General features: G+C 51.4%; 1 protein-coding gene across 4 annotated transcripts in view; it reads right to left on the reverse strand.

Annotated features, from left to right (window-relative positions):
* The window catches only part of LOC118906695 (myelin basic protein), a 117,602-nt gene that overhangs the window by 27,878 nt on the left and 63,036 nt on the right, over positions 1–26,688 (reverse strand). For all 4 annotated transcript variants that reach the window (XM_036874255.1, XM_036874256.1, XM_036874254.1 and 1 more), the window contains exon 4: positions 5,946–6,367. In XM_036874255.1, the coding sequence (XP_036730150.1) occupies positions 5,946–6,367 (422 nt within the window). The remainder of the gene's footprint in view (positions 1–5,945; positions 6,368–26,688) is intronic.

A 26,688-nucleotide genomic window follows, 5' to 3' on the forward strand; every position in this document is an offset into this window, starting at 1 on the left:
AGCTGCGAATGAACCTGAACTCTATTGTTATAAGTCTTCCTAAACAGTATTTGATCCTAACTGACTGCGCTTTCCCTATTCTATCGGCTACGAGATAGTTTCTGCCGAATCAACCAACGTTGAGGGATGTGGTGGAGAGAATATTATTACAGGACCAAGGTAAGGGGCCTGCAAGAAGTTCCTCTCTTTTGACCTGCCATAGCAAAATGGCAAGAGAGAAAGAGAGAAAGAGGGGGAGGGAGAGAGAGAGAGACAGGGAGAGCCTCATAGGGGTCAAGAGATGAAATCAGTGTAATAGGTTTCAAGAGATGTCTTATATTGGCTACAGATGAAATGGATTTTTAAAAACCAGGTTAACAGTTGGTTATGCATGGAAATAAGCAGTAGTTATGACACAGGAAAATATCAACGCATTCTAGAAATATTATTGCAAAGTGAACACACTAGGGTTTCCAGAGGCAAGTCCGTGGCGAGCGTGTACTTAGCTGTGCACCTCACAATCACTTTTCTCCGCGTGGGAGAGGCTATTTCTATACTAGCAAGAAGTACTGGCGACTTTAATGCATGGTATTGGGTACTTAAATAAGACCCCTGAGTACTTATTTAGAAGCACACCTCAGTGGATAAGCCTGTGGATTCTCTGCCTTGATGAGGCTAGGCTGTCCCCGCTGAGGGTGAAAACCCTCAAAAGTGGCCTGTGGTCCATGCCTACACTTGGTCCAAAGGCAAAGAAGAATTTTCTAGTCCTCTATTTAAGACCACATCCCTTCTTAATGAAGAGGTCAATCTCTCTGCGACATTTTTAGGCGGCTCTGGAGGCTGGTGTTAAGGCCCCTCTACGGCCACCCCGGCTTCCTGGGCGCTGGCCACGCAGCCTGGGGCAGGGATGGCCCACGGCTTTGAGATGGGGTGGCCCCCTGGGCGACAGACTGGCCCACGGATGCCTCCCTGACGGCTTGCCCCTCCTGCAGCGGCAGGAGGAGGGAAGACAGCTCTCTCCGTCTGTGTGAGAGCAGAGGAAGGTTCTCCACCTCGCGTCCAGACGTGCTCAGGATCAAAAGGGAGAGCGTCTCCAGCAGCAGGAGTGGGGCACCAGCAGGGCGGGAGGAGAAAAGGCAGGAAGGCCTCTTCCGGAAGTCGTGTGTCACCCTCTCCGCCTTTTACTGTTTCTCATGGAGCAGGATGATTTCCGAGTGCTTAAGAGTGTGGTGATGTCCATAATGGAAAAACTCTAAGATCACCTGTCAAACCAGAGTGTGACAAGAGATTTCTCCAGCTCTGGAATGCTAAATCCATACTTAGTGATTTCCACGAGAGATCGAGGGAGTGTTTTTTTCCCCTAATGATGAGATATTCCCTCAGATGTCAAGCTAAGCTCTCCATCAACCGGTAAGAACGGCCTGTTCCTTCTACCAAAAGGAACATTAACAATGATGGAAAGCAACAACATAAAATGGAAGTGAGTTTAACAGGAGATGAGTTAGGACAGGGTCTGGTGGCAGGATATGGGCACAGACGAATGCAAGACAGATCAAAATTAATTCCATGTCTTTGCGCTTATTTCTAGTTTACCAGCGACCCCAAACTTACCCTCAATTTCACAAACTAACTGTCATCCTTAAAAGAGCCAGCCTGCCTCTACGTTCAGGTTCTCCGCTGTTTCTTCTACCCCCTGGTATGTACCCTCCCAGGGACCCCAGGCGGGGGCCGTCTTTCCTGCGCTCAATCACTCTGTAAATGCTATTGAGGGTCCCGTGTCCCAGACACAGGGGAGAATACAGTCATTTCCCCCAACGTGTACAGGACGGTGCTTTGAGAGAAACACTAAAAACCTGAGGCAGAACGAGAACAGTCCTAACAGAAAGACCGGGATACTGAACTGCCAGTGGAGAGAAAAGAACAGAACGTCTGTGTGTAAAGCAGAGGCGTGAAAACTGTGTGCAGAAGGGGGGTGCTTGGGCCCCCAGACTCACCTGTTGGTTGGTTGCTGTGTCAGAAGGTCATGAAAATACCAGTTACACCGTGTGCTTAGTAAAGGGAGGGTCACCAAAAAAGACAACTTAAAAAAATCACATGCAATTAGTCTGTTAAAATGTTTTAATAAGTGCATAAAAAGGAAGAAATATATAAAAAGCAAAAGGTCATCACAAAATCAAATCAGAATACAATCACCAGAAGGCAATCGGCATTAAATACATCAACATAATCTACAAACGTTTCACTCAGAGGACGCAGCAGAATCGCTGCCAACACAGGGGCATACCATTCTGATTTATCTCTCGCCTGGTTAAAGACAGCGGAGGAGTGAGACCTCAGGAGGACACAGCACAGCGCTGGGAGCCGATCAATAATTGATCCACAATTGATCAGGGGAATGATACTTCAGAAGGAATTCCTGTAGGAAATCTCAAAAAGTGTTTGTTTGGGTGCAGAAACACATATGCTCAGCATACAGGGATTTTTCTCTAGAAAGATGTCTGGCCAAATCTCTTGGCAAACTGATGTACTGAGCGGCTGGGTCGTGGCCACGTAGACTCACGTTAGCTGAGATCCATGTTACGTGCATTGCTGCATCGTGAGCGGACACACTCGGCTGAAATGAGCGAGTGCAGCTCCACCGGCCCCCGACTTCAGGGCTAGACTCACACGGGGTGGGGTACCCTGCTCAGACACTGCCTGCCGTGTCCTTCATGTCACCTCCAACTGTCACCCTCCCCAGGGGATTACAGAATACATCTCTAACATTAGGGTGCCATGTTAATGGTGAGGAGTTAAATTACTGTAGAACTAAAACGTGTTAAATGAAATTGAAATGCAGTGGAAAAAAAGGCAGGAAACAGAACATTGTGATTAATTTGCAAGACTGCTTATACCCCAGGGCACTGAATGACAGCAAGCGTTCTTATCCCACACAATCAAGACTAGCGGCAGGGAAGTCATGCTGGATGCTGAGGACAGATGGATGCTGAGAGCAGCATGTTGTAAATGCAGCTCTGACTGTAGTCAACAGAGGAAAACAGGTACAACCACCAGTATAGAAACTTGCTCTGAAACACCTGTAGGAAAGTAGACTGATGCGGAGGACGGTGAGACAGGCCTGTCCCCTTGCGTCCCTACTGGGGGTTGTCTGGGTGTCACATCACTGTGGCCACCCTGGCTATTGTCCAAGCTAACAGGTCACGATGTTGTGGTTAAGCCTGAGGGTACAGCGCTGGCCCTGGAGCGGCGGGTCTGACGGGTGGGTAGGTGGGGCAGCTTAGGGGACCCCCTCCACCTGCTAAAACTGACCAAACGCAGTGGCATCTCCGTCCTGACCACCCGCCCATTCCTCACAGGGCCCCATGTTCCAGGGACTTGGAAACCTGCTTCTTAAAGGCAACAACTCCGCCTTTCTTTCTTCCTGCCACAAAGGCGCGTGGTCTCGTGAATGCACTTTTCATTTATGGCTCTCGAAAGAATATGCCGCCTCAAGGAATTTGTGGGTGCTTTGCTCGAATGTCAACTCCTGGCCGCACAGAGGGTGGGTGTGTTGGTGCATTCCCAGGGCAGGGGGCACGCGCTGCTCACCCAGGGGCCACCCCACGTGCCCTCGGAGGAGGGGGCAGGTGACAAACAGCCCCTTTTCCGGGCTCCCATCAGTTTCACACGCTTCAACCCAAAGGACCTTTCTAGCACCTAATACAATGAGGGCTCTCCTGATTTATAAACAGAGCAAAGCGAAAATAAGATCAAAACCAAAAAATAAGCCCACACCAATAAACACCCCAGGCTTCTAGGCCATTGCGAGTGTGTCACTGGGTGTACAGTGTATTATGCTTACACCTCCAGAGTTTAAAAGTGAACAAAGAATCCACAGTAAGATAGGTGAGCTGAGCAAGATTGCCAGTAAGGCCCGCTGCATATTCTCAGCAAAGATACTCGACAGGAATGTATCCCTAGCCTGTGTCTGTAATAAGCAACTACGGATATGATTTTGCATTCGAACTCTAATGGATTTCTTTGGCATCAAAGGGCAAGGCTGCTCATTCGAAAATCTTCTTTACTCAACATCCAGTAGTGAACAGAATTGATACTTCAGAAGTTCTAAATCAATTATTTAAACATTGTTTTTATGTTTAAAAATCCTGTGAAAATGTTTTGATTTCTCTGAATCCTTGATAACCGAGCAAGACTAGTTTGTGAAGTGGATGGCTACTTCTGAGGCTGGAATCTTTTCTTTGAAAATGCTGAAGAATATCAGACTTGATGCAATCAAGGTTGTACTTTTACATAAAGGAAGAAAAACATGTATGTCTAATATATATTCATTTTGAGATGAGGTCACAACAATTGACATAAACGCTTTCACGATTTTATTTTAACTTAACCCATTACCACCGAAATGAAGCTTGTTTTGTAATATATGCTATGCAGCTGCTTAATCTCTTCTGCACAGTTTAAATATATTTTTTCCTGTTCTTTGGGTTAAGCAGAATAGTTTAAGGTTTCAAAACTGTCAACGCTGCATGCATACGGGGTGCTTTGCATAATAGCAAGACTCGATTAGGCAGTCAAGGTCTGGTGTGGTTTGATAGCTGTGCTTGATAAAGCATCTCGGATTGAAATCAGCATTAGAAATAGGTCAGAAGACCCACATTTCAGGGTGAGGGAAGACTGCCCCAAAGTACAGGACACTGAAGAAACCAATCAGAAAATGAATTCTATAAGCACAAAAGGTACATGGAGTTTATTCACAGGAAGTCCTGCCAAGTGTCACGTGACAGATCTCAGCTCCCAGCAGGTCCCCGAAAGCTCAACGCTCCTTAACACCACACAAAAGGCGCAGCTGACGTCTGTGTTTATCTCCAACAATTTCAGGATCGTCAATAATTTTAAGAACTGTAGTTAGAGACTAAAGCAAATTCGAGAAACTCCTGAACTCCCAGTGCCCCGGTGTTGATGATGCTATAGGACCACGATGACAAGGGCCTCAGCTCCACACTTGATTCAGAGCCCCTTACAACTTCCCAAAGGCCTTTCAGGATAAGCACAGGGCACAGCCAGAAGCAAGGCTGCATCTTAGGTGTTTTGTGAGCACACCCAATAAACCAGGGGCTTTTTTGAAAAACCTCAGTCCTTCCAAAATCACCCGGCTATCCAACGCTCTAAAAATCAGGCGCCGCGCATGCAATGTATTTGCTATCGGAATGCCACTTGGGGGTTAGCTTTTCAATGAAGCATCAGCACAGATGATCTATTCACAATCTAGTCCAGAAGCCACTTTCACAAACCGGACCACAATAGGAGCAATTTTCTCCTGTGATACATTTTTATCTACAGAACATTTAAATAATGAAACTTCACAAATTCTACATTCAAATGAATGGAATAACAAACGAATACAGTTTTGATTCACAGACACACTCATTTAATCCCTCACACTCATTTATTTCCCTAAACAACTCAGACAAAAGAGAACGTCTGCTCGAGGCGAATTTAAATTTCGAGTTTGTTCAAAAGTCCTCAATCACATCCTTGTTGCAAAGCAACACGAAGCTAGCGGCGCTGAGTCCGGGAAAACGTTGGCAACAGCCCAGCGTGGAGCCCCGAAGCGTGGGCGGCAGAAGCCACGTCAGCCCTAAAGCCCCCAAGCATAAGACACAAAAGACCACAGTGCCCACATCCACACCGCCCAGGAGATGTGAACTCGGAACGTTCTCCGTTCCTGGACCACATCCTGACCGCATCCCTGGTGAGCAGGGGAGAGAGCGTGAAGTATCGAAAGCAGTGACCCAGGCCCCTCCCAGGAGCCCGTAAGCATCTCCAGCAAGGACAACACGTCTCCCCAGACAGCACAGAGGCTGTACTCCCTCTAACGGCTGAGTTCACCTGCGGATTCCCTTCCTTTTCCGCTTACACCACCTGGGAGGCACGACCTGCACGCGCCTCTACTCCTCAGAGCTCACCTTGCCCGAGCCCCGCTTGGGTGCACCCCTGTCCGCGCCAAAGAAGCGGCCGAGGGAGTCGAGGATGCCCGTGTCCCTGTGTCTGGGGAGGAAGCCGTGCCTGGCGTGGTCCATGGTGCTCGCCGAGGCCAGGTACTTGGATCTCTGGGAGGGTCTCTTCTGAGCCGCCATCACATCCAGGCCCTCGGGAGCAGCCGCGCTGTCTTCTTGGATGGTCTGGAGCTCGTCTGACTCTGAGGGCCGGTCTTTGAAGGTGTTGTCCTCCCTCCCTGGGGCATCTCGGGAAAAGAGGCGGATCAAATGGGGGCGGCCCCCGGGGTCAGCTGGGCTGGCATCCGGCCAGGCATTCTTCGGGCCCGCTGTGCACTTGGAGTCTGTCACCGCTGTGTCCTGCAAGGGGGTCCCATTGTTCTGGTCCACATCTGCAAACAACAGTGAGATATGAATACGGCTGTGCAAAGCGGGGTGGGGACAATGCCGCTTTCTTCCCGGGCTGGGCAACCGGCCGTCTCCCAGCAAATCCACAGGGTGCGCAGGCGCCAGGGAGCTCCATGCGGCCCCGGACTGCCTTGGGCAGGACCCATCCGGCCTGAGCATCCTGGCGGCGGCTCTGTGTCTCAGAGGCCCTGGGAATTGTCTCAGGTGCGCCAGATCCGGCACGGGGCCTTCCCGAGCAAACAGCGCGGGGCACACAATCTCCCCTGGGTGCTGCCACTCCTGCCCTGGGGGGCTCCAGGGTTGCAGGTGCCTCCATGGCATGTTTATCATCTAAAAGGCTACTGGTGCCTAAGCAAAGCGTGTTGGGAGCACTTATTTGACAAAAGGTATTTTTAGCATTCTTGGTAAAAGTGGAACTGCCCACACCTTTTGCAATTCATGCCTTAAAGACATGGGACACTTAGAATTCTTTAGTCCCCAGCGTCCACAAGAGGCCTCTTGCATGAGAGAGAGCTGCTTGTTCACGACATTTTGGTTTGGCTTCTCCTCTGTAAGCAGCAACAATCAGAAAGTTTAAGTGGAAACGGGGTAGTTCATGTGGCACACCATCCTCCCTTAGCTTTTTACAAAAATACACAGTATTTCTCTCGAGAATGACAATACCTCCATCTTGCTCTCAGTTACCACAGGTGGGTATAAATGAATGTCATGTAGTTAGGTTCTTCTCCAAAGTTTATTACTTTTCTACGGCAAATGTGGCTTTACTCACACTATCCATCCATCAAACTGCCTAGAAATCTATTTACTAGCATTTACCAACAGCATCCGACCACCCATCCACCCATCCATCTATCCACTGTCCAACCATCCATCCATTATCCACCCGTCCATTCACCACCCACCCATCCATCCACTTATCCACCCGTCCATCCACTATCCAACCATCCATCCACTTATCCACCCGTCCATCTACGTATCCACCCATCCATCCACAATCCAACCATCCATCCACTTATCCACCCGTCCGTCCACCCACCCAGCCACCCATTCTTACCAAGCACCTAGCAAGCGTAATGTCCCCTGCACTAGGCGAACAAGATGTGGTCCTTGTCGCATGAACACAGATGAAAATGAACGTTACGGGTTGAATAATGTCCCCGCAGATGGTGTGTCCACATCCTAATCCCCAGTACCTGTGGATGTGAACTTATTTGAGGGTTAGGTCTTTTGCAGATGTGATCCAGTTAAGATGGGGTCTCACTAGAGTAGAGTGGGCCCCGACCCAATGACCAGTGTCCCTGTGAGAAGAGGGGGATTTGGATGTAGACACACACACACAGAGGCCACGTGGCATGGAAGCAGACCGTGGCCTGGTTTGTCTACAAGACAGCGTTGCCGGGAACACGGGGAGGCGGGTGACCCGGGGCAAACCCTCCCCCCGAGTCTTGGGGAGCGCGCTGCCCTGCCCACACCTGGGTGCCCACAGCTGGGTGTAGATTCCTGGCCTCCGGACCCGAGAGGGTAGACATCCCTATTGTTTTCGGCCGCCCCGTTTGTGGTAATTCGTGCGGCTGCTGCAGGAAACAGATGCAATGTGTAATTTCATGTTGAGTAACGACATGAAAGGAAACAGCAGGATAAGGGGCGTCAGGAAGGCCCCCTGAGGGGACTGCTGGATGACACGGGAGTGTGGGCCGAGGGGGGGGGTGGCCGGGGTGGGGGGACGTACTTCTGCAGAGAAGGATGCCCAGGACAGGGTCCTCGGGAAGGAGCTTGGCTTGTTCACCGGGGAGAAGCAGGAAGGCCTGGAGCCCGAGGGTGCAAGGCTTAAGGTGCTGGCCGGTGAGCGGGAGGAGGGAGTAGATGGGGAAGGGGGCTGGTGGGGGGGAGGGGATGATGGAGGAAAGGGGAGGGGGGATGGTGGAGGGAAGAGGTGAGAGGAGGATGATTCAAGAGACAGGCCAGCCAGGCTGTGCAGGGTTTCAAGGGCTGAGGCAAAGGGTTTTGTTCGCAGAAAGTGCCCAGAGACAGCCAAGGAATGGGGTGTGGGTGGGACCAGACTTCAAGGGAGGAGAAGGCTCAGCCTGCAGGTGAGCACAGGTGCGGGTGAGCACAGGTGGGTGGGGCTATGGTCAAGGGAGAGATAGGGTGCAGGGCCAAGGTCATGTCCTTGGGGTGCCAGGAAGGAACGGCACATGGCTGGGGGATGACTGCAAGGAGGGTCTTTCCTTTTGTTATATGTATGCGGGGGAGTTTTTATATCTACAACCCTTACTTCCACAAATATATAAATAACAAAAACCGAGTGATTCCACACTCCTTTAACAAAATCATAGGGGCCAAGAGAGTGTCCCATGGGTGACACTCATCGTGCAGTCAGTATACTGACTTATGCTTCCAAAGCAGAGTAACTGACTCCCAACGGATATCATAATGTTTGCCGGAGACCAAGTACCAGGCAAAGAGCCAGACCCTGGGACCCTGGGGTCTTTTCTGCTCCCAAGAGGCTGCACACAGCTCTCAGGTGTGCCCAGCGCCGGCCACGCTACAGGCCTTATAAATATGTCACTTAGAATATGGCGCATCTTTTATGACCACTGGTTACTTGAACCACATGAGAACACCAATATTTATCACATATCAAATCTCTCACTGTACCGTAGCAACGTGAAAAAGCACCATGGAGAATGCTGTGGCCGGCACAAAGCTGTAGATTTTTGCAGGGATGCAATCCTAATTTATAGGTTGCAACAGAAAGAGTCTGATTCTCAAGCTGTGCTTTAGATTCTGTGGCTGATATAAATTAACGCAAATGTAAAGGGGAAACAGGCACTATACTGTACATGATTAAATGCATTAACGAAACACAAGCGCCTCTGAATACTAACATTTTTACAACAGTTGGCTTTTGTGTCTCTGAATATGGGCATTTGTGAGGCACAGAGAAGGGCGTTTGTGTCCTGAAAGTAGCTTCTCCCAGGACGCAAGGAGCACAGGGAGAAGCTAAAATCTGTGGCTCTGCAGCATTTTGGGTAAGGACAAGGGCAGTTTCAATTTGTCAATTAATAACAGCTTTAATCGAATTAAAGCCCAGGACAGAGTTCTTCTTTAGACTCTGTCTGGAGCAAAGCCTCTAGTGCACAATGTGAGGGGCACACGTCTGGCTCTACCCAAACATGCACTTATAATTCTCTCTCTATTATTGTACCAATTCTACAGGAAATTGCACAAAAATGTCTTAAAAAACCCCACCTCCACCTAATGGCTAAAATGACCCCAGGAAACTTAGGGAAACGCACTGGACTTCCGGAGGTGGTGATATTAAAATCACGAATTGCTCCCTGGACCGTCTCTGAGAAGCAGAGGACGTCACCGGCTGGAGGGTGGCTTCTGGGGTACAGAGACACCCCCCCCCCCCGCAGAGCAGGATGGCGACCTTGGGGCAGTGTTTACTCTTTAGAGCAACTCACAGGTGTCACCACCCGAGGGAGGCTCCAGCCCAAGGTCTCGGCAGCACCACCTGGGCCTGTGGGTCCTCAGCGTCCCACCTGCCCAGAGTCAGGGCCTGCAAGGCGTCCCCGAGAAGGGCCCTGGAGGCTGAGCTTGACCCCCGTGCTCCGCAGCAAGGGCCCCGAGCCGCCTTTGGTATCTGCGGTCCTGAATGGGGAGGGGGGGCCATGCGCTGGCCTCCGGCACCTCGAGCCCGTTTCAGCAGCACATGCAGGGATCAGGTGTGCTGGGTGCCCCCCAGGGCCACCCCTCCGGTAAACGCAGTGTCCGGTCACAGCCCGGAGGCAAAGCCGAGAGCTCGCTGGATGCTCTGTGCGTTACCAGCAACCCCGCGAGGCAGGTCGTTTTACGAGCCCTTTTACTCATGTGAGGAAACCGAGGCAGAGAAAAGTGAAACAGGATTCGACGGAGGCGGTGATGTTCATTCTGGGTCCCCAGCTGCCGTCTACGTTCTGCCGACTGCAGACCATCCCCAGCTCTGGTGGCCCCGCAAGCCTGCGCCAGCCCCTGCTGGCTTGAACTGGCACTAGGTTTTGCCTCTCAGGGTCACATGTAACTGCAGATGACCGATGGCTAAAACGTTTCTGTTTAACAGAGAGGGACTGACCGGGAAAGATGGAGGGACATCCTAGAGCGCTGCCATCCTGAGCTAAGAGCCCAGCCTGGGCCCCACCTGCAAGACACAAGGCTCTGGAAGCCCCCAGCACTCTGCAGGGCTCTGTTCGCCCACCTCCCCCGACCTGCACGCATAAGCATCTGCTCACAGTTGACTACATCCGCTGTCCTTGGCAGAATATGTTAATGACTGTTAAACACCCAAAAAGGCTGAGTTGAGGAATCCTGAAAATCATTATTTTCTATGATTCCATATCATTTTTGCTATAACCAGAAAACGACACACATCACATATTCATATAAGATCATCTCAAAGAAATTGTGATGATGAAGTGAATCTTGTTCTATATTTAAATATGACTGTTTTTACCTAGACTGTCTTATGCTTTTTTCCATCACAGCCATGGAAATCATATTCCATCACCAACTTTCATCAAAACCTCATGTGTGAGTGCATGCGTGTGTGTGTGTGCAAACATGAGAACACACACAGATGCCGAGGCACACCCCAGACCCAAATAGTCAGAAACCAGAGGATGGCCCCCCTTTCTGCATTTTTTTTTTTAACAGGCCGGGGTGGAGTGGGCAGTGAGTTATTCATTCTCCCAGTAACTTGGTTTTTGCCCTTTAACCGAGCATTGTATGCGGTCAGTGACACCTCTTGTTCACCCAAGCTCAGAGCACGTGATTATCAGGGAAGTTCAGTGTCAAAGATGCTGATGACCTGGAGCCCGTGGTGGTGTCGGGTGTTTCCCACCCTCGGTGTCCTGTGGCCCTGAGTGCTCTTGTCGGGAGCCCGTGCCCGCGGGGAGAGGACTTGTCCCGCTGGAACTCAGGGCTTTTCCCAGCTTTGAGCTGACCCGGGCGGACAGCTCTGTTCCCACCACCATGGGAACATCCTGAGTCTATCAGGTGAGGTCAGCGTGAGCACGGGCTGCGGCTTCACCTTCTGAGTTTGCCCGTTTCTCCAAATGCCACAGGCTCTCAGGTCAACAGGAATAGAAAGGATGTACTCAGTTTCTCAGAGCAGGACCGTATCGCTCATCAAACCAGAATAACACATAATACAGAAATCCCCTCTGTGAGTGCGTCAGCCTATTAAAGTTAACGACAAAATGAAAACCTTCTATCGGTAAGATATAAGTCATAGTGTTCTTCTTTTCACTACAATTAATTTAATGTTTCTTCCTATGATTAGAGAGGGATCGATCATAAAGGATCATCCTTCCATAAGGGATCATCCAACTATAATTTCATCAGGGAAGTTTAATAAGATTTCATCTTCACCGCTGATCAGATTGGAAACAATAAAAATGATCATCACTCACCCAGTCAGAGGTTTTGCCAATAACAAACTTTAAAAATGTGTGGTAGAGGCTTAGCCCACTGCAAATCATCACTGCTGGTTTGTTTTATTTACAGGTATCATTCCCATCTCAACAGGAGGTTCCCAGACTTCACAGACCAGTAAAATAGCAAAAATTAGGGGTGAGGTCTTCATACTGGCATATCCAGAACTTCGAGAAGCTTCTATTTTATTAACAGCTAAGCTATAAAGAGAAAACAAGTAACTACCATGTACTAGCCTACATTTCACTAAAGAAAGAAAGGGAATTTGGGTATCAAAAGAACGGGAAAGGCATCATCTCAGAATAAAGGGCCGTGCCACGTCTTCAGGTCACTTTTTGACCCAAGGGGCTGCATCTGTCCACACACGCCTCACAGGCCCACCTCGAGTGGAGGCTCTGGGTCCAGCGCTGCTGGCGGCCTCCTGGGCGGGGCAGGGCTGGGACACACCAGGAAGTCCCAGGGTTCCAACAGACTCTCCCTGACCCGTGCAAGAGTCCCAAAACCCGAACACCATGCTGCCTTTACTGAACCCCTCAGAGCTTCTCACTCTGCCACCAACCTCTAACAGCTTCCCACAGGGGGGCTTTTAGTATATACTGTACATATATACTTCTCTTTTCCCCCGCATGACATCCATTCAGATATTTTGATAGAAAATAAAATCTGTTTCTTCATTTTGAGGGATCAGACTCACTGGTTGTACCTACATTTTTTTTGCTTGGTCTTAAAAACAATTGTTTTTGGTGGCCTATCTAATTAGGTTTGTAGCCCAGACTATAATTTTAGTTGACTATTTTAAATTACAGAAAAAAAAAAATCACCCAGAAACTAAAGTCACAATTGAACTGATTTGCTAGGTCTGTCCCCCATCACAGGGATTTTTCCTGGCTCAAAACCATGGATTTCCAGTTTGCTGTCTCTGCCACTTCTTCCTGGTGGGTGTGACATACACAGTGTACCTGGGTACAATCTCCTATGGATGCCCCATGGAAGCCCACCCCAAGCGCTTCCTGGTTACCTTTTATAGGGCCTGAAGTAGAGACGATTGTCTAAGGAACTGCTGGGGTTCGTAAAGTTCACGTCCAGGCTGCTGGCACCAGGGCTCCTAGAAGCTCAGGCAGTGCTCAGGAGGCCCATCGAGGTCACCGGGACCCCGCCGTCCCAGTCCTTTCCCTGCCGTAACGTCGTGTGGTACCCGAGGCAGAAACTACCCAGAGCCTGAGCATCCCAGCGACCTCGCATGGAATGGGGTGGTCACCTTCCTGGGTGGGGAGGGCACTGAGCCACAGTGGGGACGGGGCTCTGGGGCACTTGCGCACTTGCCGCTAGACGCACAGGGGCAGAAGTCAGAGCGGCTGTGAGCCCTGCACGGTTTCCTCCTAAAGTGATTCGCAACCTGGTTTCCCAGCTTATAGTCGCTTGAGGAAGTATTATCCAAAAAGAAATCCATAAGCCCGAAAGCACCAAAGGTGCTACTTTCATAACTGTTCATAGGAATCCTTAGTTTCTAAGGAACAAATGGAAGGAACTATCACTGTGGAATCCACAACATGGAGGAAATCTTCAGTTTTTTGGTCTTCGATTTGCTGTTTTTAAACTCATGCTTTATAACTTATATTGTTCTTCTGTATTTTTTCCATCAGATGTCATCTTAAAGATCATTGAGACCATCGACACCATTGTAAAATTAGATTAGCACGACTGACACTATTGCAGGCCCTCTCTCACTGGACAAGTTGACCTGGCAAATGTGTGACCCCAAGGTCAAGCCCTTCAGGGCGGGTGACCTGAATCAGAAGGGGAGAGGAAATCTGAGTCACACGGCCTTCTTTAGAGTCAAGAAGAACTTAAGGGATACAGAGATGGTTGTAAGAACTAAAGAAAAGTTATCCAATACTTCAGTCCATTGCAGAAGAGGTCTTATTTCCAAAAACCAGAGAAGGTGATTGGGTTTCCTACAAGCTCAGGAAAAACGAGGCAGAAGCTCAGAACTCGAAACTGAAATAGACAACACAAACTGTCCTCAAGTGGCCTTTGTAAATTTCGATTCTCGTTGGCCTCTGTGGTGGGGAGATGGTTGGATCTGCTGTTGCATGATTCTTCCCCGAGGCAGCTTTGCAGACAAGCAGTAACTCCGCAGAGCCCTCCTGCTGACCCTCGCCTGCCCTGGCCGTCCCCTCCCGGCCCATCAGCGACCACGCAGAACCTTGGCCCTCCTTCTGCAGAAACAGGCTCCAGCTCCACCCACCCCCGCCCAACCGCCCGCCAAGCAGAGATTCTGCAGCAGGGAAGCTACAGAAAAAGGAGGTAGACATCGTTCATCTGGTAGACCTGAGTCCTGGCCGGGATTCTCATTTTGGTTGATGGTATGAACTTGGTCGAGTTTCCACGTTACTTTTCTCTGGGCCTGCTGATACATGTTACCTGACAGAAGAACATCTTGTGCCATCTCACGTGACCATCCACATAAGAAAGCACCGTGCCTGTCCCGTCTGTGGGCCGTCAGCCCCTCTCCATCCTGGGGGTGGAGGCGCCGCACCGGCCGCTGGGCACGGGGTCTGCTGGGCTCGGATTGAACACGCGTCCAGCGCCCTTCTTCCTGAAGCAGCCTGCCCGGAAAGGCCAGGCATCGGCCGCGGGGAGCAGCCCGCAGGCTCTGCAGCGCCTGACCTTCAAGGGGCTGCCTTAAACCGACGGCCACAAACCAGGCTGTGAGCTCAGGGCCTTGGACAGAACCTCACGTCAAAGCGATAGGGACAAGCGTGCGGTCCGGGGCGGCGGGGGGGTGGGGAGGGCAGGAGGGAGCCGCTCCTTACAAGCACCCGCTGCCCCTGGCCGGCCGACCCTCTGCGCAGGAGGGGCGCCGGGTGGGGTACGTGCGCGTCTCCGATGTGAGCGGGCCCCTCTCTGCAGAGGAGCTGGCCACGCCCCTGGGCCCGTGGAGCCCTGGAATTTGCCAGTGTGGGCCAGGGGGAAGAGGACCCTCCTTGTTTGTGGAGTACTTCTGTTCCTGGCACGCTGCACTCGGGGTCACCAGGGAGGGCGGAGGAACAAAAAGGCCCATGGTTGTGGCCTGTGGATTTGCTCCGGCAGAAATTCCGCGTCTATGCGAGGTATGCGGCCGCCCGCAGGGATTTCTTGAAAACTTCGCCACAGACGAATCTTACCAACCCACCCATCTCACACGAATGCCTCCTTTGTGGACCCAGAACATATAGTTTTTATTTGCTCTAAATAGCTGGCCCCTCAAACCCTCCCACAGCGGGGATGGGGTCACGGGCAAGGCAGCCCCGCGCGGAGCTGGAGCAGGACGAGGGGCTCCCCCCTGAGTCTGCACCTTCTCCATCGCACGACAGTGGTGACAGGCCGAACGCCCGGCTTCCCAAACCCGGCTGGTGTCAAGATGATGAGACTCCAAAGAGCCCGGTATTCACACGGTTCTGTTCCCTGGGCAGCCTCTGGGGATTCTCACAGTAACTCTGCAGAGACTCGCGGAGGCTGCAGGATGCCCCGAGAAGGTGGCACCACAGGCACCACTACCAACTGCTTTCCAGTGGGGAGCAAGTAAGCTAAAACAGGTACTCCTACCTCTAGGCCAATTTTACACAGTGGTGTAACGTTAAACTGAATTTGGACTACAGGACCAGAGTGTGCTGTAGTCAAACCCAGCAGACCTTGATTTGGTCCTACCACCTACTATGTGACCTTGACCACATGATCTAATCTCTCAATGCCTTGGGTGCCTCATGGGCAAGACTGAACGAATATGTGGAGCTCCCTCAGGTCACCGTTCTGACGAGCACCTGAGGTGCACGTAATAAAATGTTCTTAGCACCGGTGCACAGTGAACTCTCAGTGGGGGCTTTTGTTATTGTTGCTATTATTACGATATTTATAAAACTAGTTTGGGAATACCTTGTGTAAGAACCCATACATTTTCCGTCCACCCATCCATCCACCTACCCATCCATCTATCCATCCACTCACCCACTCACCCATCAGCCCACCCATCAGCCCTTCCATCCATCCATCCATCCACCCACCCACCCACCCATCCATCCATCCACCTGTCAATCCAACCAACCATCCATCCATCCATCCACCTGTCAATCCAACCAACCATCCATCCATCCATCCATCCATCCACCCACCCATCAATCCATCCATCCATTCACTCATCCATCCATCTATCCATCCATCCACCCACCCATCAATCCATCCATCCATCCACCCACCCATCAATCCATCCATCCATTCACTCATCCATCCATCCATCTATCCATCCATCCACCCACCCATCAATCCATCCATCCATTCACTCATCCATCCATCCACCCACCCATCAATCCATCCATCCATTCACTCATCCATCCATCCATCCATCTATCCATCCACTCACCCATCAGCCCATCCATCCATCCATCCATCCATCCATCCATCCATCCACCCATCCATCCATTCAATATCCATTTCATGCCTGTGTAGGCAGAACTGTAAGAATGGGTACCAATAATCCTCACCCCTTGTACAATTCCCGCTTCTCTCAGTGTGTGGAACCTGTGAATATGATGAGGTATCACTTGTGATCATGTTATGTCTTATGGCAAAAGGGAGGAGCCTCTGGAAGGCACAGTTTTCTCCAGCTGGTAGCAGAAGCCGAGGTCAGGGAGACTGTCACCCAGGTATGAGACGGATGGGGAGCGAGCTGCTGGCTGTAGAAACGGAAGGACCACGCGCAGGGTCTGGAGACGGGCCTCCAGGAGCTGAGGGGACGGCACGGCCCATGGCTCACAATGCAGAAACTAATCGATACATTTGCTATCAGGCGTTTTAGTAAACGAGAACATTATTTTTAGATATTTTCTTGGGCACAGTTGCAGATCTGTCCTGCAGCGCTGTCTGTCCCTGGAAGCCGCAGGAACAATGGTGTCAAATGTCTAGCGGCAGAGATGGGGGCGCTTCACACAATGTCTGCTTTTCACGAGCGGCCTCCCAGCACTGAGAAAGTGCCCACGCAGTGCCAGTACCAGCTAGTGTCAGCTACTGCTCTTTCTTAAGGATAAAAATAACTTGAAAACTCTGCAAGTGAAGAAATATTCAGTGAAATACTTAAAAAAAAACCTCAGGCAGTAAAACATGATTTTTCAGCTTAAGAAAAGGTGATGTAACAATTAGATAAATGGAAATAAAGGAAACATTCCAAGATATCAACTATAAAAATGTTCTCAGGTAAACTCTCTTTATCCGCTGTTTTAACTGTTCCCAGATATATATGGCTTTAGTCAAGCGCATGCTAATATTTTCATGCTTTTTTTAGTTTGTTTATTTTCTTTTTTAGAAATAGTTTTGAGACCATTTATCATGATCATATAATCAGACACCATTTACATTTTATAAGGTATCCGACTGAAGAAATGGAAAATATTCCCTATCTTCTCATGCAGTAGAGGTAGACACCTTAAAAGACTGATTTATGAAAATTCTAACTTAAACACAATGGGTGCCTCCCTCTAATAATCTATTTTTATGTTTTGTTGCATGAACCTTGAATAATTAGATAATTTCATAAGGAAACTATCAAATGTAGAAAGTCAGCATTTCCACATCATGAAAATAAATCCATACACACATGCATGGATGTGTGAGTATTACAAAGTTCTCCAAAGTTGAAGAAAATTTCATGTCCTTGGGTCTCACTGTAACATTTTACATTTTTATCCCAGAGACAATTTGGCATCGTTTGCTACAAGTCCCGGTTTATTTCCGAGGGACCCTGGTTTGAGGAATCTGAAGGATGCGATTGCACAGCGTAACCTGCCAGGTGCTGGAGCAGGTCCTGGGCCCTGAGGCGGTGTCACTGCCTTGCTCACCTGTGATCACTCAAGGCCAGCATCGCTCACAGCAGGGCTGGAGCAGGTGGCAAAGTCCCTCCTGGCCTGAAGGTCTACACATGTCGAAATGCAGGGCGTGAAATGTCGTCCTTAGAAAGTGGTTGCTCGGGGATAAAGCTTTTAATCCCTGCGAATGCTCTGTGCATTGTGGTGCGCCGAGCTATCGCTCAGTGCCGTGGTGTGAGGGGTATTAGTTCATCCCAGGGCTTTCCAAGAGCACTCAGAGCAGAGTGAGAAGGGATGTCGGTCCCGCGGAGGCTGATCTGTCCACATGTGTCTAAACCCCGTGTTAACGTGTGCCACCCCGATGCCCAGGCATTTGGGGCGGGAATCTCCCAGGTCAGCCAGCCCAGCTTCCAAGGGCTCCCAGGTCCGGATCCGGATCTCAGTCACTCTACCTGACCTTTCCTGACCCCAACTCCTGCTACCGTCGTGGTAACCCGCTTGCATCAGGTGCATCCGTATTTCTGAATCTTTGACTCTGCTGTTCTTCCCCTCCGCCCTCCTGGCCAGGCAAACCCCCCCTCCTTCAGGATGTGAATCCCCTCCCTGGACGCTGGCAGCCGGGGCTGACCTTTAGATGCCCCCTGTACTTGCTATTCCACCCAGTTTCAAGTCGAGGTGACGGAAGGGTTTCAGGGTCTTAACGTTGACGACCCGCCCGTGACCTCCTCGGGACAAGGTGCCTCCCCCCGGGCCCTGTGGACGCTGAGCTGGACCAGCACCTCGCTGAGCTGGGCCGACGCCCACGCAGACCAGCAGGAGGGCAGCTGAAGGAGGCAGGGAGGGAGGGAAGGTCCCGGACGGTGGTTCTGTGTGGCCTGAGAGCACGGGGGCTTGGCCACGACCCGGGGAAACGTCTGGAGAGGCAAGTGTGGGAGCCGGGGCTGACCCTGCCATCCCAGCTCCTCCACGCCTGCGAGCCCCGTGTCAGACGTGCTGCATCCCGAGGGCCGTCCTCTCAGAGCCTCGAGGACGGAGTCTCCGTCCGCCGTGCTCAGGACCCGCGGTGCCTGCCCACTGCTGACGGGCCGAGGGCGAAACTCGCACTGCGTGCAAACTCCCCTTTGACTGCTTTCCAAGTGTCGGCTCCGCCCGCTCTCCTGCAGCCCTGCCGCTCAGCGCCCACCCCTCCGGCCCAGGGACCCCGCACGGCCTCCCGGCCCCAGGCAGCCCCGCGGGGACACGCGGTAACGGCCGCGCTGGTCTGACATTCTAGGGGCGGCTCAGCGGCCACGTGCCCCAGGCCCCCCGGAGCCTCCATAGAGGCTGGGCCCTGCTCAGGACTGTCCCTGCCCAGTGGCCTCTGCACCGCCGGGCTGTGCTCCCCTACCCACCCAGTCTGCAGCAGACTGTCCCCAGTCAGTCCCCACCGAGGGGGTCCTTGTTCATTTACACCTTAGGGCACCCAGGGATTATGTGCTGTGTGAATAGACAAAACCAGATCTGTAACGCTAAAATCAAGTTAAAAAGGAGAAGAAAAACATTTGTTAAAAACAATTGTGGGGACTTCCCTGGTGGTACAGTGGTTAAGACGCCAGGCTCCCAATGCAGGGGGCCCGGGTTCAATCCCTGGTCAGGGAACTAGATCCCACGTGCATGCCGCAACTAAGAGTTCACATGCCACAACTAAGGAGCCCACGAGCCACAACTAAGACCTGGCGCAACCAAATAAATAAATAAAAATAAAAATAAATATTAAAAAAAAAAACAATTGTGATTTTTTTCTTTTTCAATAAATTTACTTCTAGGAAATGGAAATGTCTATTTCCTTAACAACGATGGTTAGGATGGTTGTAAGCCTTTTTGGTTGTTGTCATCTTTGTGTGTGTGTGTGTGTGTGTTTGTGTGTGTGTGTGCGTGTGTGTGTGTGTGTGTGTGTGTGTGTGTGTGCAGGCACGCCCATGGTTAAAGACTGCCCTTGGTAACAAGATACCTCCGGATAGATGGATCAATGGATGAATATGATCTTGATATATTATGATTGAGGTTTGCTTTCTAAGTAATCAGGTCATGCGTCTGGAGTTAATCTGCTTATTCTTTCCCATTAGAAAAGGAACATTGCGTTGGCTGGAGAAGGCGGATGACAGATAGTAACAAAGCAGCCTTTGAGAACGGCAAATGGACAGAGGGCACTGCCCTGGCCTCCCTAATCTCCACGTAAATATCACAGACCACGGATAATGCCACAGTGATTACGAATCACATCATCGTTTGAGGACAGTCGCCCAGCAGAGACATTTAAATGACAGGTTTCCTAACAGAAAGCGCCTGCACCATCACCGCCGACCTCCGGTCCGGGGTCAGTTCTGCAAACCACCGCAGGTTAGAATGTTACCCACAAGGGCTGGGATCATTGGTGATAAACAATCACAAAATCCCACACTTTTCAGAACGTTCCATCTCCTGTAGCAAAGACATTTCCAAAGTTAAAAAATTACTATTATGAATCTAACCTCTTTTTCTTTCTATAAGAAAAAGTGCTACTTAGTAGTGAGATTGCTTGAATAATGGCAAGTAGGCGACACACAGGAAGAAGAACCACGCCTCCCACACGACTGTGAGACATGAAATCGACCACACATTGGTTCTGAGGGAGCATTTCTCAGGACACACGGGGCAGGAAGGCACCATTTGAAAAATTCAGCTGCGGAGTTGAAGCACGGGTCAGTGGCCAGCCTGTGAGTAGATGTGACGTCTGTGTCAGGGACACACAGGAGGGAGAGCATTTCACTGACGTAAGCTATTAACTGAATGTACAAAATACTTAATGATCTACACATTCAAATTGCTGGACCACATTGCAGGTTAACTACAGATAACAGTGTGTGTGTATATCTGTTAAATATCACACTTCTATTTAGTGGTAACGTGGAAACCCAGGGTCCCTTCGTGTCTTAGGAGCGTCAGAGATGTCTGCTAGTGAGGCTGGCATGACGGCTCCCTGGGAACATTCGCAGAGATGGACACGTACTTCCGCACAAGCAAAACAGCCGACTCTGCTAGAGCACTTCAGATCACCGCACCCCTTTCTCCGCAACTTTGAGTGCGTCCTGCTCTGCAAACGTCCCGCATCCTGAGGAAAAGGCTCAGGATGAGGGTCAGAGGAACACGTGCTGGGCCTGGAGGGTCATGCCGTCAAACCCTGGCCTCTGAGCTCTCCCTACAAGCCACGGTCCCCCGTGTACCAGGAGGCCGGGCAGAGCGGCTGGGGCAGGCTGACCCTCCACACGTTCCCCCCGGGGGAGCCGAGACTTTCCATGACCATCGGTTTTGTTCTGTGGCTCATCCCAGTCTCGGGGCCTCTCTTTAGAATTCCCACCTTTCCTTCAGCTTAGGGAGAGGCAGCTTCTGGAAGATGGGAGTCGGGGGAGGGTTGCTTCAGTGCAGGTAAGTACGGGCTTGGGGACATGAACTTTCAAGGTGGGTCAGTGGACTCCGGTTTGATTGCTAATCCAGACCATAACGGTCTGCAGAGGCAGGAAAAGAAATCTCCGACGCAGCGAAAGGCCAAGGGTCTCACGTGCCTCAGCCACCAGCAAGGCTGACTGCGTCGTGGATTAAGTGAGTCAGGCACTAGGATGGTTTCAGCTCCGGGGGGTGATGTTTACTAAACACCCAACTGCAAAGGACAGACATAAAAATGAAGGTGTAAGCAAACAGCCCTGCCCTCTGGAGCTCAACGTAACAGACAAAATAATGCCAGCCTGGCAGGCGTCTGCTCCCCAAAGCCCTGAGCACCAGCCTCCTGGTGGCACCACTCGCAGTGGCCAGGACGCGGAAGCAACGCAAACGGCCAGCAGTCGATGGGTGGACAAGCAAAAGGCGGGCCACTGTAGGAAGGAATGAAGCACTGACACACGCACACCACACCACATGGATGGACCTCGAAAATGCGGTGCTCGGTGAAAGAAGCCAGCCACCGAAGGCCACCTGTCACGTGTGGAGTCAGCAAATCCACAGGCAGAGCGTGGGTTCGTGGTCGCCGGGGGCGGAGGGGGGTGGGCTGGAGGGCAGAGAAGGACCAATAATGGGACAAGTTTTCTTATTAGGGTGAAAAAATGTTCTAAAGTTAGGTTACAGTGAGGGTCACACAACTCTATGAAAATACTAAAAATCATTCATCTGTACACTTAAAACGGGTGAACTTGATGGTATGTAAATTGTACCTCAAAAACGGTGTTAAAAATAAAAGCAACTAAGGAAGTTTTCATTTTACTCATTTGTTGCTTCAACAGAGCTTTTCAACCAAACAGAAATCAGAAGATGCGAGGGGATGTATTCAATCATATTTTTAAGGCAATTGGGAGAAGCAAAGAGACGTTTAATATTTAATGCCAAATGCCAGAGAATTAATGTATCTATGATGATTACATATTTATCAGAACATCTCAATGAATAATGTATATACGATGCCATAAAGGAATTGGGTCTAATCACTCTTCAGGGGAAAATTCTGTGCAAAAGCTGCAATTATAGTGCTGATGAAAACAATGAACTGAAAATCTAGAAGTCTAAAAATTAATTTTCTAACACGTGACCGTTAAGCAATGCCAGTACGAAATATGCCAGCTGCAAAGTGCAGAACTGTAGATTTAAGGGTCACAGGTGCCTCTTCTCTCTTTAAGCCCCTTTGACTCTGCACGTGGACCAGTGGCCCTTCCACGCATGTCAACTCCCCTGGGGGGACATGCTACTTGCCTAAGAAGCTGATGCAAGGTTCGCTCGACGCTCTCTGGTTTCACAGCGTCGCTCACCTGGAAGGGTCCCTTGTGCGTCCTGCCTCCACAGTCGGGGGCTGACACATCAGTAAAGGAAAGACAGGGACAGCAGAATCCTCAGAAGCTTTGATTCCTGGTTAAGGAAGTCGGGGTGCAACACAGAGCCTCCACGCCAAGCGGAAGAAGACGGAAAGGAGGAAAAGTGAGCTTCATCCTTACAGACTCTTGTGTGAGGTCTTTTACTGGTACTTGCCTCTACTGGACCCCCTGCGCCCGCCACCCGCCCCGGCCCCCCATCGCTACATCACAGCCATCACGATCCCCGTTTTACAGCTGTAAATACCGAGGGTCAGCGAGGTCAAAACAAGACCCACACATTTACTAAGCAGTAGAGTCAGGATGCGAACCCAGGTCAAGAGTCATGTCCGCGAGGGCAGGGTTTTCTGTTTTGCTCACTGCTGCACCCCTGCACTGAGACCACGCCTGGCGCATAGAAATGGCTCAGTAAATATTTGTGGAATGAGTAATTCTTATTTCAAAATAAGAAAACAATCCCTGTGCCATGCATTACGGAGACTGAGGGTTTAGAGTCTGGTGTCTGTTCAAACCCTAACAAAGCAAAGGCTGGTTTTATTTTCTGTCTCTTGAACGTTCCTACAAGTTTAGAGGAAAAACCACCTGAGGTGGCTCAGCGGGGCCTGGGATGTGCTAGAGTTACTGTCACTGGTTAACTAGCGACCAAAGGATGCTCTCTTGTGTAGCCATGGAAACGAGTGCTGTTTTGCCCTCTTGCTAAGGGCAGGGTTTGTCCTTGTTGACGCTCTTTAGTGTAGTGAGCAGCAGCAACGACACAAGTGACAGACTTGATAAGCAGTGTCTCCATCTTCCAGCTCCTCTCTTGGCCTCCAGAAGTTACACATCCCCAAGGCACTCCTGTCCCAGGGAGATACTTCCAGACTTGGGAGTTACTCACTGACATGGATCTGGGACAGAAGATTCCTGTTCTGCCTCAAGCATTGCGCTGAAGAGAGAAGCGGTCGCAAAAATATAAGAGATTTGAAACTGTAGATGATATTTTATAATTTTGAAGACACTGGCTTCTGAAGCACAACGATGGGCATTCTCTTATTTTTTATTACATGTCAGCTTGCACACTATCCCCTCTCTGAGCTTTGCTGAGTATTAGTCTCTGTTCAGAGGCAGCTCTCTGGGTCCTGGAACCCGGCTGCACATACACCTCCCGGCTACTTCTGAATAAATGCTCCTATTTGAATGGCTTAGAAGTTCCAGCGTAGGAAGAACTTATGCCAGTTCTGCACCGTATTTCAAGGGATGTCTCTGTGAGTGCGTCAGAGTGCAGCTGGTCACTCCAGGCGCCTAATCCTTTAAAGGGCAAGTATGGAACCCAAAGTGCTCCCGGGGTCGGGTCACACCCTTCACTGCCCAGGGGCCTGGGGCCACCTTTGACCCCGAGGCTCAGAGTCAGACCCATGCCTCCCTCCCTCCCCGCACTGGTTTTGAAACTTTCCTTTTTGTTCTCCCGCTGCCCCCAGCCTGGCGTCCCACCCCTCATCATCTCAGGGGTTCACTTCTTTAATTCAATGTCACCGAAGGTGAGTGAGAACGACGTTGAGGACTGGAGAGCAGCCCCGAAACCGCGAGGCAGACCCCTGGGGACCAGAGGAGCCAGGACCGGAAACTGCGGCCCAAGAGAGACACACTGGCAGGATCTCCAAGTCCCCCAGGAAGGCGCCGCCCCGTCCTTTACAGGCATCTCAGCAAGCACAGTAATGCTACACTCCCCGCTCCCTGAAGTCCACCCTCGGGAGACGGCTCCAGGGATCTTCCTGAAGGTACCCAGCCCTCCCATCTTTAGTTACAAACAAACAACTGCCCGCGAGGAAACTGCCAGGAAGATTCTGCCAACCAACACCCAGCCGGGCGCAGCTGCCCCGACCTTCCTCACGCGCAAGTGAAGATGTGTGGTCCCCACGGTCCCCACGGTCCCCACCAGCGAGCCTGCAGCCGAGCAGCGCGCCCACCCCGGGGCCCGGACGTGGGGCCGCCCCTCCCTCCCTCCGGCCCTGCCTTCCCCTGTGTGCGTGTGTGAGAGTGTGCCTGACCGAGTGTGTGAGTGTGTGCGTTAGCGTGAGCGTGAGACAGGGAGAGTGTTTATGGGAATGAGTGTGAGTGGACGTGTATGTGAGTCAAACTCCGTTTCTCTGTGGCTGGAACTGCACTTGCTTCCCAGAAAGACAGACCGTTCACGAGGCCTACCCTAGAGACCGTACGGCACCGGGGCAGCTGCTGTGCAAGCGCGGCGTCACAGGTTATCTATCACCTGGAGGCAAGGCTCCTGTCGCCCTGTCCCCCCACCTGCGGCAAATCAGATGCTGGTACAGAGTTGCCTTCCAGTTACGGGACCTCCGCTTATAACCCTGGGCCACAGTGTCTTTGGTTCTTATCAAAGATTCCAGAGAGAGAAAGGAAACATTAAGACACGATTTTTTGAAGCAACTTAAATACAAAATTTCAGCTAGAGGCAATTTTCAAGTTAATTAAGATACTGTATAAAATTCAACTATCCGGGTAGGGCCCTGGCTGTTAGAGAGACAGGAATGAAGGCAGAAGGAGTACCTTCTTATGTAAATTTTATATAACTTGGAAAATGATTATATTGTAGCCGTGAAATAAAAACGGCCTGGATGCAAAAAGTCTACTAACAAAACATTCCAATATTCATGTGCCTAAATCACAGCAATTTACCTAGAGCTCACTTGCTGGGGAATGACAGGAACACCTCTGCCTGCCTGTCACCTCTCTAATGACAACATGAAAGCTGCCAAGCTGAGTCATATCCAGGGTCTACGGTACAAGCCCACCTGCCACTGTCGCCCCAGCTCAGGTACGGCTCGCTCACCTGCAGGAACAGGTGTGGGGCTGCGTCTCCATCCCTGGATCTGGACTCATACAGGGACGGTGACCCAGGACAAGGAGCCTGGGCCGAACCCAGGGCCGATTTCCCCTTAACCCTTCAGGTGCCGAGGCGCAGGGCGGCCACCACGGGCCCCTCACCCCTGGGAGACAGAGGTGAGCAGTGACGGCCAGTGACAGCCCTCCTGATCTGTCACACCTAACATCCCCGGGGCAGACCGCACGTGGCCAGCAGGACTCAGTCATGCGGGTGTGGACGGGGCAGGGCCAGTTTTGGTTCGACGGGTAAGGGCTGGGGGAGGTGAGGGAGCGGCTTGCGTTTGGCCTGCGGCGCCCGTAGGACCGGAGCGCGGCAAGATGCCTCACGCGCCTTTCGGAAGACGTTCTTCCTTCAGGTAGACGGCGTTCACAGTAATGGCCTTGGTGGGAACGAGGGAAGGTGAGGCTCACCCTTCAAAGCTTCGTGAAGGACGCAGGCGCCCCTCCCCCATTGGAGTAAATACAAGCAAGGCCACGGCCATCTCCTGAACTGGCCAAAGGTGGAGGAGGAGGGTCCGGCTGGGAAAGGTGCCCTCGACCTGCTCCTCCCTCGAGGCGGACTGTCCTCGGGTTTGCCGGGGCCACTGGCCGGGGACTCGGAGGTGACAGCGCCCCGGCCACACGCCAGCTCCCAGGGCCACGTTACAAATTCAGGCTGGCTTGAGGTGGAAATTGGAAACAGTCACTTTTCCTGATGGAAGCCAATATGGGTGCTTTCAAGCTGGGGACCCAAGACCCAGCAGGCTCGCCTGTGGCAGTGGGTGAGGGGAAGGGTCCACGGGCAGGGCCACGGGGGTTCCGAGTCCCCGGGTCCCGGCTGGGACACGGTGCCTTCTGCTGGCCAAGCCCATCACGGCTGCAGTTTGTGCCATCCTACGGCCTGTATTCCCCTTTTGTTCTGGAAATGGTTCTGTTGCCCTATTGTGACTCTGCTGGCCTCAAGTGACTCTCGGCAGCACATTCTATTTTGAAGGCCAGGACCAGTGGGGGAAGCGCCTGGACGGCCAGCTGTGGCCTCTGCGACTCCGATCGCCGGCGCCGGCTGATGCCCTCCCAGCTCGCCGTGCACTGGGAGCCTCACTCCCTCGCGAACCACAGCCCTCATCCCGGTCTTGGCGCTGCGGGTGCCCAGGGGACATGCTCAGCCGTGCCAGGAGACACCAGGCAGCAACTGGACCCCGGGCTCCCCCCACCCGCCTGGCCCTCTTCCGTACACCTCTCGCTCAGCAGCGGCCCAGAGGCAGA

This window comes from Balaenoptera musculus, chromosome 14 (genome assembly GCF_009873245.2).
Source record: "Balaenoptera musculus isolate JJ_BM4_2016_0621 chromosome 14, mBalMus1.pri.v3, whole genome shotgun sequence".
In the NCBI taxonomy this organism is placed as follows: domain Eukaryota; kingdom Metazoa; phylum Chordata; class Mammalia; order Artiodactyla; family Balaenopteridae; genus Balaenoptera; species Balaenoptera musculus.